This window comes from Nannospalax galili, unplaced genomic scaffold (genome assembly GCF_000622305.1).
Source record: "Nannospalax galili isolate Female #2095 unplaced genomic scaffold, S.galili_v1.0 scaffold161, whole genome shotgun sequence".
Lineage (NCBI taxonomy): Eukaryota > Metazoa > Chordata > Mammalia > Rodentia > Spalacidae > Nannospalax > Nannospalax galili.
This window is the reverse complement of record NW_008348586.1, coordinates 2,055,270-2,067,607: the sequence shown is the minus strand read 5'-3', so window position 1 is coordinate 2,067,607 and position 12,338 is coordinate 2,055,270. Positions and strand designations below refer to the sequence as shown.

General features: G+C 44.0%; 1 protein-coding gene across 1 annotated transcript in view; it reads left to right on the top strand.

Moving 5' to 3' along the window:
* The first annotated feature begins 241 nt into the window (after positions 1–241).
* Positions 242–12,338, top strand: part of Oga (O-GlcNAcase) — a 33,988-nt gene continuing 21,891 nt past the window's right edge. Inside the window, exons 1-5 of the mRNA XM_008845612.2 lie at positions 242–858; positions 5,592–5,643; positions 6,362–6,459; positions 8,791–8,921; positions 10,758–10,929. Of these exons, the coding sequence (XP_008843834.1) occupies positions 666–858; positions 5,592–5,643; positions 6,362–6,459; positions 8,791–8,921; positions 10,758–10,929 (646 nt within the window). The 5' untranslated portion in view covers positions 242–665. The remainder of the gene's footprint in view (positions 859–5,591; positions 5,644–6,361; positions 6,460–8,790; positions 8,922–10,757; positions 10,930–12,338) is intronic.

Genomic DNA, 12,338 nt, shown 5'->3' with positions numbered 1-12,338 from the left:
TCACCCTCCTCTTTCCCCGTGGCCCCAACCTCCTCCCAAACTCCCCTTCTTCGGACGGGATAATGGTCCGTCCCAGAGTGCCAGGCTCAGCCTGGAGGTGGCAGACGAAAATGGTACATCCCACTGCCTTCCTACCTTGCAGGCTTTCACGGTTCCTTTGTTCTATTTCCCCCTAACAAATAAAGCGTAATGGGTTGGTCTCAAGGAAGGGGGGGAGCCGGGATGGGGACCGGTCTGAGCCGGTCTGTGGCGCAGGCGCAGTGCGGATAAACAGGAAGCGGGCGGTAGAGGCAGAGGCCGCGGAGCGCCGGGGTCTGGGAGCGTAGCCGTGGAACTTTGGTTGTCTGGAGGGCAGCCGCGCTGAGAAGGAAAGGCGTCTGACCGTCTTTCCGCGGAAGCGAGGTGCAGCTCGGTTCTCCGCGCCGGCTCCCGGGCCCCAGCTCAGGCGGCTGCCACTGACAAAGGGCTCGAGCCGGCGCCGCCCTTCTCATCCGGGCATTCGGGCCTCTGCGGAGACGAAGGGGGAAGGGCTGAGGGGGGAGGGGAAGGAACCCGAGAGCCGCGAGTGCTGTGGGAGCCGAGGCCCTTATCTAAGGCTCCGGGCCTGTGGCCCAACGGACGGAGACCGACGAGGACCGCGGGCGGCGGCGGGTGGCTGCAGGAGGATGGTGCAGAAGGAGAGCCAGACGGCGCTGGAGGAGCGGGAGAGTGACCTTAGCTCCAATCCCGCCGCCTCCCCGGGGGCGTCGCTGGAGCCGCCCGCCCCGGGGCCCGAAGACAACCCTTCCGGAGCCGCCGGAGCGGCTGGGGCGGGCGCGGCCGGAGGGGCACGCAGGTTCCTGTGCGGCGTGGTGGAAGGTGAGCGTTCCTCCCCACGCGAGCACCGCCTGTCCTTGGGAGGGGCTGATAGGGGTTTCATGGGGGCTGCTCCCCCCCAGTAGGAAACGTGGCTTTGCTTCAGAGCGGGGAGGCGAGACGGTGCGCGGTATTTGCTTTTTCTGGTCCTTACGGCGTCCGGTTCCCCTGGCTATTGAGCCTGACCGCGCCCGCCTTGGGTTTGGAGCCAGGCTGAGTTCCGGGGAGGCGGTGGCGGGGAGCCTGCTGTTAGGCTGAGTTAGATTTCTTTGTACCTTGGGATCTTACTCCCCAGGATTGTCTGCTTTCGAGTGAAAAAACGTGTGCGGTGCTCCGGTCCCCACCCTTGGAGGGGGAAAAAATACCACACAGGCGTGTTTTACGAGTGAAGGGGAGCACAGCTTACAGTATTAAAATTCCTCCTTGCTTAGAAATTTTTTTGCTGGCCAGCAAGCCCCTACCCCTTTGAAGACTCATGCAGCCTAGAAAATTGCTCTCCTTCCCAGCTACTGTTCTTTAATCTGGAGGAGTGAAATCTTGAGTGTTTTCTAACGGAATTGGAATTCAGTGTCTACACGAGGCTTACATTTTCTCGATGATCACCTTCTTATTCATAATAAAAAATGAGGGGGACGTTTTGGTAGTTGGTAGTGAGGGAAGATTGCCAGAAGATCATACTACAGTTTGTGGGTAAGAATGGACAGGTATTAGCCAGGCGTGGTGGTGCACGCCTTTAGTTCCAGCACTCGGGAGGCAGAGGCCGGCAGATCTCTGTAAATTCAAGAGTTCAAGGCCAGTCTGATCTACTTAGCGAGTTCCTGGCTGGCTAGGGTTACAGGGAGACTTGTCTCAAAAAAACAAAGAAAAAAAGAATGGACAGGTATTGTGCCCTGCAGTTAGGAAGCACAGATCAGTTAATTTTGTTCCCTTTCCTTGATTGCCACGTTTATTTGCATTTTCTTAAGTTTTTACAAATCAAGGTTTTCTAGTTGTCTGTAAAAATTAATATTCATAGTAAATAAGGCTCGAAGAGGAAAAATGTAGGCTTCCCTTCTTGGTTGGGAGCATCAGCTTTTCCATGTTGTTACTGTATAAATCTATTTTGAAAGATAAAAGGTAGTGATTATGGTGTTTTAGATGAAGTTCATGGGAGAGGAGGGCAGTCTTGGCAGCTATAGTAGGACGTGAACGAGTTCAGCAAAATTAATCTTAGAAAATTTAGAGGAAGACAGTGTTCTGTTGGCCTCAGTATTTATGAGATGATTGCTTTGTGTGACCTACCTGTTGATGTAAACGTTTGTGTTGGTAAAGTGCAGGAGGATTTTAGAAAAAGAATTTGGTAGATTTTTATTTTGTCTTTTTGAGACAGGTTCTCCCTGTAGCTCCAGCTGACCTGAACTCACTATGTAGACCAGGCTGGCCTTGAACTCACAAAGATCTGCCTGCCTCTGCCTCCCAGGTGCTGGGACTAAAGGCATGCGCCACCACGCCCGGCAATTTTTAATTTTTTTAGTACTTTATTATTTTCATTATTTGTTTGAGTGTGTTGCCTACATGTATAAGTGCGCCTGAGTCGTGCAGTACCAGCAGAGGTCAGAATAGGGCATCAGATCCCCTGGAACTGGAGTCGTGGATGGTTGTTAGCCACCATGTGGATGCTGGGAATCGAACCCAGGTCCTCTGCAAGAGCAGCCAGTGCTCCCAACCACTGAGCCATTTCTCTGGCACCTTTTTTTTTTTTTAATAGCAAGGGAGGGCACACATTTTTGACAAAAAGAGAATAGGTCTAAAACAAATTATGCAAGTCATTGAGATCTGCATTGGTGTATGTTAAGTTAGACTCTGTAATCTTGTCTATAAATGAGACAAAGAAGATATTTCTATTGTTTGGAGACAGGGAGTTTCGCAGCCCAGGTGTGCTAGCAGCTGGCTGAGGCACAGGATGACACTGAACTCTTCTCCTTTAGAGGGTATTACTTTGCAGCCCTGCTGACCTTGACCGCTCTGTAGATCAGGTTGGCCTCGAACTCAAAATGATTTACCTGCCTCTACCTCCCTAGCTTTGAAATTGAGGTGTGTGCTGCAATGGCTGGTGACACTGAATGATTCTCCAGCTTCTACCTCTGGAGTGGTAGGGTTACAGGCCTGTCATAAGCCCTGTTTGGGCATGTTTTTTGGTGAGCACTGTCCCCTCCTGCCTGTTCTCTTCCCCCCATTCCATTGTGGCCTGGAACTCACCTTGTCTCCTAAAACTGCCTCCAATTAGTGGCAGTCCTGCCTCAGTATCCCAAGTGGTAGAATTAAAGGCTTTTGAGTCACTATGCCTGGCACAGTTCTGTATTATAAAGATCTTAGGATGGTGAGGGGCAATAATTAAAATATAATCAAAGTTAGGCTGGATTGAATGTAAGAAAACTTGGCAGTCTATTATATTGTCAGTAATTTAAGGAGATCGTTTACTATAGTTTAAACTGCTTTCCTTTTAATACTATTAAAAGAGCATTTTCCTTATAGTATATTAAAATACAGTTGTCTTTAATTCTCTTGCGTTTTTCCTTCTCTCATTCCCTTATATGTTTTGTTCCTAAATGAGCACTGAACCAGCATCAGTTAGTTTATTTAGGACTTAGTGGTTGGTACATTCTAAAATAAAGGTTAGGAAATACAGTAGTTACTGCCAGGATTCCTTTTTCCTTTCTTGTCCTCACAAACCTTTGCTGGTTCCACCTCTCTTCTTAACTAGCACTGTTTCCTCTTTGAGGTGCCAGTTAACCCAGACCACAAACCTGATATTCAACAGTACAGAGTTTGTGAAGATTAACATGTTCAAGTTAGGCTTTTTTGTATATGTGAAACAGGGTCTCACTGTGTATCCCTCGCTGGCCTGGAATTTGCTATGTAGACCATGCTAGCCTCTAATTCAGAGAGTCTCCTGCCTCTGCTTCTGGGATGCTGGGGCTAAAGTGTATGCCACCATCCCCCACAAGTTAGACATTTGTAAATCATCTTTCCTTTTTATATTGGAGGACCTCTGAAGGAATTTTTGTTTGCTTTTAGTTTTTGAAACAGGATCTCATGTAGCCCAGGCTAGCTTTAAACTTGTTGTGTGACTGTGGCTGGACTTGAACTCATCTCTTGCCTCTATTTTCCAATTTCGGAGATTATAGACCTGTGCCACTAAGCCTGCTTTAAAAAGATGTTTAATACATGCCCCTTGAAGAGAAAAATGACAAAGAAAAACTAACATCTTGTATAATTTGCTATATCAAAAATACTTTTAAGGGGCTGGAGAGATGGCTCATCCGTTAAGAGATGGCTGCTCTTACAGAGGTACTGGGTTCAGGTTCCAGAACCCATATGGCTGACAATAATCATCTATAACTCTAGTTCCAGGAAATGCCACTTTCTGACCTGCGGGCATTGCATGTGGGAGCACTTATATACAATGCAAGCAATATACTCACATATAAAAATAAAAAAGGGGCTGGAGAGATGGCTGGAGTTACAGACTATTGTTAGCTGTCATGTGGGTGCTAGGAACTGAACCTAGGGTGCTCTGTAAGCACTTAGTGTAACCAGTAAGCCATCTCTCCAGATTGAGTTATTCTTTAGAAGTTTCATTTGGGCCAGGTGTGGTGGTGCACACCTTTAATCCCAGCACTTGGGAGGCAGAGGCAGATATTTGTGAGATCAAGGCCAGCCTGGTCTACATAGCAAATTCTAGGCCATCTGGGGCTACAGGGAGAGCCTATCTCAAAAAGATGCCCCACCCCCCTCAAAAAAAAAAGACAGTAGTTTCATTTGTGCTGGGTGGGTGGGTGGTCCGGAAGTATATCATTTGCCTAGTGTGTTCAAGGTTCTGGGGTCATCAGTACTGCAAAAAAAAAAAAAAAAAAAAAAAAAAAAGATTTTTGTTTTGGGAGTACTGGGAATTGAATTTAGGGCTTCATGAGAGTGCTTAGCCAGCACTCTTAACAGAGTCATAGCCCAACAAAGAATGAAATGTATTTTGGTCTTTACCCAATGGTGGCACTCCCCTGTAATCCTGATACTTTGGGAGGCAGAGACTGGAGGACTGCTGCAAGTTTGAGAACAGCCTGTAGTTAGTTCTAGGCCAACTGGGGTTACATAGTAGGGCCTTGTCTTATTTAAAAAACAAAACAAAAAAACAGCCTGGCATGGTGGCTCATGCCTTTAATAGAGGCAGGCAGATGAATATGAGTTCATGAGTTCAAAGCCAGTCTCTTGTAGAGTTCCAGGCCAGCTGGGGCTACAGGGAGACCCAATCTCAAAAAGACTTAAAGAAAACAAAAAACAAAAAACAAAAACAACAAAAACCCTGTCATATAAGTAATAAATATGATAGGAAAGTAAGAAAATATACATGAGCAATTAGGGAATAAGTGACTTCTTTATCACCACCCAGAGAGAGATACACTGTATATGTTTCATGACCTACTTTTCTCAGTTAAAACATACCCCATACACAGTGAGAATGTCTTTTAAAAAAAGGTGTGGGGGATAGCTGGACATGGTGGTGTAGGCCGTTAATCCCAGCACTTGGGAGGCAGAGGCAGGCGGATCTTTGTGAATTTAAGGCCAGCCTGGTCTACATAGTGAGTTCCAGGACAGCTGGGGCTACAGGGAGACCCTGTCTCAAAAAGACCAAACAACAACAACAACAACAACAAAAAACCCATTTTGAAACTTAAAATAATTTTATTTTTTTTCTTTAGGATTTTATGGAAGACCTTGGGTTATGGAACAGAGAAAAGAACTCTTTAGAAGGTAAATTTTTTATCATGTGAAGCAGAGAGGAGGATCTTAAGCCCTTTTTTGTTTGAAGGACTGTACTGAATAAGCCCGGTACAACAGCAGAATTTATTTTACCTTGATCCTTTATATCTTCACCTAGGCTAGTTGTTTTCAAAATTTTCCTGGGGAAGCTGAAGAGGTTTGGGACTTTGCCTACCTTATTTAGAGTTGTGTTTTTAATTCAAGACCTTAATATGCTGACATACTTTGTAATAGTCAATTTCAAGATTCCATTGATAAAGTTTAAAAATAGAAGCCAGGCGTGGTGGCATGCCTTTAATCCCAGCACTTGGGAGGCAGAGGCAGGCAGATCTCTGTGAGTTCAAGGCCAGCCTGGTCTACATAGTAAGTTCCAGGACAGAAGGGGTTGCAGGGAGACCCTGTCTCAAAAAAAGACAAAAAAGACAAAAAAAAAAAAAAGAATAGTACACTAGGTGTGGTGGTGTGCGCCTTTAATCCCAGCACTTGGGAGGCAAAGGCAGGCGGATCTCTGTGAGTTCAAGGCCAGGACAGCCTGGTCTACATAGTGGGTTCCAGGCCAGGTTAGGGCTACAGGGAGACCCTGTCTCAAAGAGAAAAAAAAAAGAAGAATAGTACTACTTTGGCATGAGATAGCTGTAAAAAAGAAAATTGAGATTTATAGCCTATTTTGTTGCCTATTTATATATATGTAATTTTTCTTTTCCTTAAGGCTTCAGAAATGGGAATTAAATACATACTTGTATGCACCAAAAGATGACTACAAACATAGGATGTTTTGGCGAGAGATGTATTCGGTGGAAGAAGCTGGTAATCTTTTTCTTCCCCTTCTCTGTGTGTGTATATGTATGTGTGTGCTAGGGGCATTCCTATGTGGGGTTGTTTCTCTCCTTCCATTGAGAGTTTCTGAGATGAACTCGGATTGTCAGGCTTGCACAGTAAGTGCTTTTACTTGCTGAGCCATTTATTGACCTGATGGTACTCTTTTTGATCTATAAATTCAAATATGTGGAAAAGAAACCATTTTAATATACTAGAATCCTACTAAAAAATTCATTTTACTTTATATAGGTATTTAACTTTTATTTGGCACCTAGTCTGTGTTAGCTAGTGAAGATTTAAAGTGTGGCACTAACAAGGTCATTCATGATGAGTATGATTTGTAGTTGTGTCAATCTGACTCCATAGGTTTTTTTTCTTTTTGGGGTGGTCTTTTTGAGACAGGGTCTCCCTGTAGCCCCAGCTGACCTTGAACTCAGAGATCCACCTGCCTCTGCTGGGATTAAAGGTGTATGCCACCATCCCCAGCTATTGGTTGTATTTTTTACTTCTATTAGTGATCTATAGATAGTGAACTATTGGAAAAGTACTGAAGCCAGGGATAGGCTTAGGACAAAGAAGTGAGGCCACCAGCTTTACCTTATGTGAGTGTTTTGCCTGTGTGCATGTAAGGGCACTCATGTTGTACCATGCCAGCGGAGACCAGAAGAGGGCGCTGGATCCCCTAGTTAGGCAGTTGAGAGCTGCCCTGCATAAGTGCTGTGAACTGAACTCTGGTCTTCTGCAAGAGCATATGTGCTCTTAACCTCTGACCAGTCTCTAGCTTCCCTGTGTAATTTGTTCTTTTTTTATTTATTTATTCGCTCGTTGGTTGGTTGGTTGGTTGGTTCGTTCAATGAATGTTTTGCCTGCAACAACATAAGTGCACCCGTGGGCAAAGCCCAAGAAGGCCAGAAGAGGGCATTGAATCCCTGAAACTAGTTGGGGTGGTTGTTAGCTGCCATGTTGATGCTGGGAATTGAACCCAGGTCCTCTAGAAGAGCAGCCAGTGCTTTTAGCCACTGAGCTATCTCTCCAGCCCCCTCTCTAGCCCCACCACCCCCACCTCCAGTAATTTTTTTTTTTTTTGTCTTTTTGAGAAAGGGTCTCCCAGTAGCCCCAGCTGGCCTGGAACTCATTATGTAGACCAGGCTGGTCTGAACTCAGCCTCCTGCCTCTGCCTCCCACGTTCTGGGATCAAAGGCATGTGTTACCACACTCTTATTTGTGTAATTTTTTTTTTTTTTGGTCTTTTTGAGACAGGGTCTCCCTGTAGCCCCAGCTCTCCTGGAACTCACTTGTGTAGACCAGACTGAATATGCAGTCCAGTCTGGCCTTAAACTCGCAGCAGTCTTTCTGTTTTAGCCTCCTGAGTGCTAGAATTAAAGATGTGAGCCACCACATCTGGCTTGTGAAACATTCTTTTTCTCTTTGAAGATGACAGATTTTTTTCCTTTTTTGAAAATTTGATGCAGGGTCTTTTTTTTTTTATTATTATTTTTTAAATTTGGTCTTTTTGAGACAGGGTCTCCCTGTAGCCCAGCTGACCTGGAACTCACTATGTAAACCAGGCTGGCCTCGAACTCACAGAGATCACCTCCCTCTGCCTCCCATGTGCTGGGATTAAAGGCGTGTACCACCACGCCTGGCTTGAGGCAGGGTCTTATGTAGCCTAGTCTGGCTTTGAACTTCCTGTGTGACTGAGGCTGGTCTTGAACCCCTGATCCTCCTGCTTCTGCCATCTAATTGCTGAGATAGCAGGTAAGGCAAAACATTGCGTGAACATCAATTTTAAAAAAAAATTTTTTTGACCTTTTTAAGACAGGGTCTTCTTTTTGAGAGGGCTGAAGAGATGGCTCAGTGGTTAAGAACACTGGTTGTTCTTGCAGAAGACCCGGGTTTGAATCCCAGCACCCACATGGCAGCTAACAACTGTCCATAACTCCAGTCCCATGGGATCTGACAGCCTCTTCTGACCTCCATGGGCATTGCACGACACAGGTGCACTTACCTACATGCAAACAATACAAGCATACACACACACACACAAAAAAAAAAAAAAAAAAAAAAAGTTTCCTTTTTTGTGAGTTAGAAAAGGTTTCTAGCCGGATGTGGTGGTGCATACCTTTAATACCAGCACTTGGGAGGCAGAGGCACGTGGATCTCTGTGAGTTCAAGGTCAGCCTGGTCTACGTAGTGAGTTCCAGGCAAGCTGGAGCTACAGGGAGACCCTGTCTCAAAAGGCCGGAAAAAAAAAAAAAAAAAAAAGGTTTCTTTTACTTTTCTGTGTTGCTTCCTAAAAACATGGACTCTGTTCTTCAGAGCAACTTATGACACTCATCTCTGCTGCACGAGAATATGAGATAGAATTCATTTATGCTATTTCACCTGGATTGGACATCACTTTTTCTAACCCCAAAGAAGTATCAACATTGAAGCGCAAATTGGACCAGGTAAGTCCTTTTATTTTTCATGATTCGGTATTAAAATGAACTTTTCTAAATTCCTTTATGATGTTAAAAGGAAATCAAAATTGTATTTTGTTTCTGTAAGAAATAGTTCAATAATTCTGGGTAAAGGAATTTTTATCAATCAAAAGAACTTTACCATTGCTTCTCAAATTTCAGTTTGGGTACGAACTGCTTCTAAAGGAGATTGGAAGCTGGTGGTTTGGCTTGATAGTAGAGCTTTGTTTAGCATGTATTAGATCCTAGGTTCAAATCCCAGTACCACAAAAAACCCTGAGCACCCACTAATGCTTAGAAGTAGTAATGTTTTATTCAGATCCTTAGGCTGGCATGGACAGATCAGGAATCTGAGTAATTGTGAGATGCACTTTGTAAACATGTAAGCTGTTAGTGACCCAGATTCATGTTTAACTTGCACTTGACATACAAGCTACATAATTTTTGGTAGTGTAGAGCTCCAATTGCTCATTGGTTTTTAAGTTTACTCTTTTTTCTATATGCATGTTGTATTAGGCAAAATTAATATTGGTGGCATTAAATGGCTAATCAAAACTTCTAAAGTAGAAGCTAGGTATGGTGTCTTAACGATTGTAATTCAGCATTTGAGAGGCTGAGGCAGGAGGATTGTCAAATTTCAGGCCAGCCTGGGCTATAATGTGAGAGACCCTATCTTAAAAAGTAAAGTGGTGGTGCATGCCTTTAATCCCAGCAGGCAGGCGCATCTCTGAGTTCATGGTCAGCCTGGTCTACATAGTGAGAGTTCCAGGCCAGCTGGGCCTACAGGGAGACCCTGTCTCAAAAAGATTTGAAAAAAATAAGGGAGGGGGGCCTGGAGAGATGGCTCAGCAGTTAAAAGCACTGGCTACTCTTGCAGAAGACCCTGGGTTCAGTTCTCAGTGCCTGCATGATGGGTAACAACCGTCCGTAACCCCAGTTCCAGGGCATCTGACACCCTATTCTACTCTCCACAGGCATTGTATGACATGGGTGAACTTACATACATGCAGGCAATATATTGGTACACATAAAACTAATAAAACGTTTTTTTTTTTTAAAAACAAACCAGCTGGAGAGGTGGCTCAACAGTTAAGAGGCATACTACTATTGCAGAGGACCTGAGTACAGTTCCTAGACCCCATATTGAGTGACTTACAACCTGTAACTCTTACCAGGCTGCAGGGGATCCAACATCCTCTTCTGGCAGACACACACAGAACTAAAAATAACCCTTTTAAAAAAATATTTTATTTATTATTTTTATTTTATCTGTATGAGTGTATTGCCTGCATGTAGGTAAGTGCACCCATGTCATGCAGTGCTGGTGGAGGACAGAAGAGGCCATCAGATCCCCTGGAACTGGAGTTAGAGACAATTGTTAGCTGCCATGTGGGTGCTGGGAGTCGAACCTGGGTTTTCTGCAAGAACAACCAGTGTTCTTAACTACTGAGCCATCTCTCCAGCCCCTGAACCATTTTATTTAAAAAATAAAAGCAAAACAGAGGCATTGAGATGACTCAGTGAGTAAAAGCTTTTTGCTACACAAACCTGAGAACCTTACTTCAGTTCCTGGAATCTACATTTAAAAATGTATAAACATTGTTGGCCCATATACTTAATTCACACCAAAATGAATAATGGGTCCCAAAACACTATCTAGCTATATTAGAACGTCTTCCACTGAAAATGTAAAAAGAACAGATATGCTTTGAATATTCCAAGGAAAATATTTGACTTTGAGAATATCCATTAGTTTGTACTTAGAATCTTTTGTTTTTGCCTCCAAATGGCCTAATTAATAATCACCTTGATTTTCCCCCGCAGGTCTCTCAGTTTGGGTGCAGGTCATTTGCCTTGCTTTTTGATGATATTGACCATAATATGTGTGCAGCAGACAAAGAGGTATTCAGTTCTTTTGCTCATGCACAGGTCTCCATCACAAATGAAATTTACCAGTACCTAGGAGAGCCAGAAACTTTCCTCTTCTGCCCTACAGGTATTGTATAAAATAACTTAGTTTTATTTATTTATTTTTTTCAGACAGGGTCTCCCTATAGCACCAGCTGGCCTGGAACTCACTATGTAGACCAGGCTGGCCTGGAATTCACAGAGATCTGCCTGCCTCTGCCTCCCAAGTGCTGGGACTAAAGGCATGCGCCACCAGACCTGGCCTAAAATAACTTTGTATTTAACTAGTCTTGAAATACGTAACTTCCAAAGGACTCTACTGCACTAGACCTGTCCTTGGTGTGTAAAACTAGGAGGACTTTTCTAGAAGACATTTTTCAAGGACTTACTGGAGAAATTTAGGACCTTATAGATATCAAAGGTCTAGGGAAAAGATGTTATATATTTTTAATATTGGAAGTCTGTAAATATCACATTGTCCAGACTAAAGGAAGAATGGTATTATCAACATGAAAACTGGAAAAAACAAATTTATATTACTTTTAACTTAGTTGCTTCTCATTTCCTCCTCCTTGTTCCCTTTTTCTGCCCATGAATATCCGTCCCTTTTTTCCACTTCTCCCACTCAATCTGGGCTCTATTTCTGGTCGTCAGGGAAAGTATCACCCCTCACCCCCGCTCCCTGCCTTCGTTTTCTTCCATTAAAAATACTTTCATCTAAGCTGGGTGTGGTGGCACATACCTTTAATCCCAGCACTTGGGAGGCACAGGCAGGCACATCTCTGTGAGTGTGAGGCCAGCCTGGTCTACATAGCGAGTTCCAGGTCAGCTGGGGCTACAGGGAGACCCTGTCTCAAAAAGGACCCCCCCCCAAAAAAAATTATTTTTTCATCTTTTAGTTGGTGCTCAAAATTCAACCTCCCCAGACACTTTTTAAAATTTATTTTTTATTTATTTTATTTTTTGAGACAGGGTCTCCTTTTGTAGATCAGGCTGGCTTTGAACTCACAGAGATCATCCACCTGCCTCTGCCTCCCAAGTGCTGGGACTAAAGGTATGCACCACCACACCTGGCCGTGTTTTTTTTGTTTTTTTTAAAAAATTTTAAAATATTTTTAATTTGAATGTATTGCCTGCATGTGTATAAGTGCACCTGTGTTGTGTAGTTCCCATGAAGGTCAGAAGAAGGCATCAGATCCCTTGGAACTGGAGTTAGGGATGTTTTTTAGCTGCCATGTGGGTATTGGAATTGAACCCTGGGTCCTCTGTAAGAGCAGTCAGTCCTCTTAACCACTGAGCCATCTCTCCAGCCCTGTCATTTCTTATTCAGGAAGAGATGTTAGTTGTGAGAAATAAATAGTTGAAACTGTTTGGGGTGGGGGTGGGGCAGTAGGGTGGGGTTTGGTCTCATCTATCTGCTTAGTCTGACAGGTCATGGATTACAGATACATATCACCATGGCAAGCTTATTTCTTTCCTTTATTCTTTCTTTTTTTT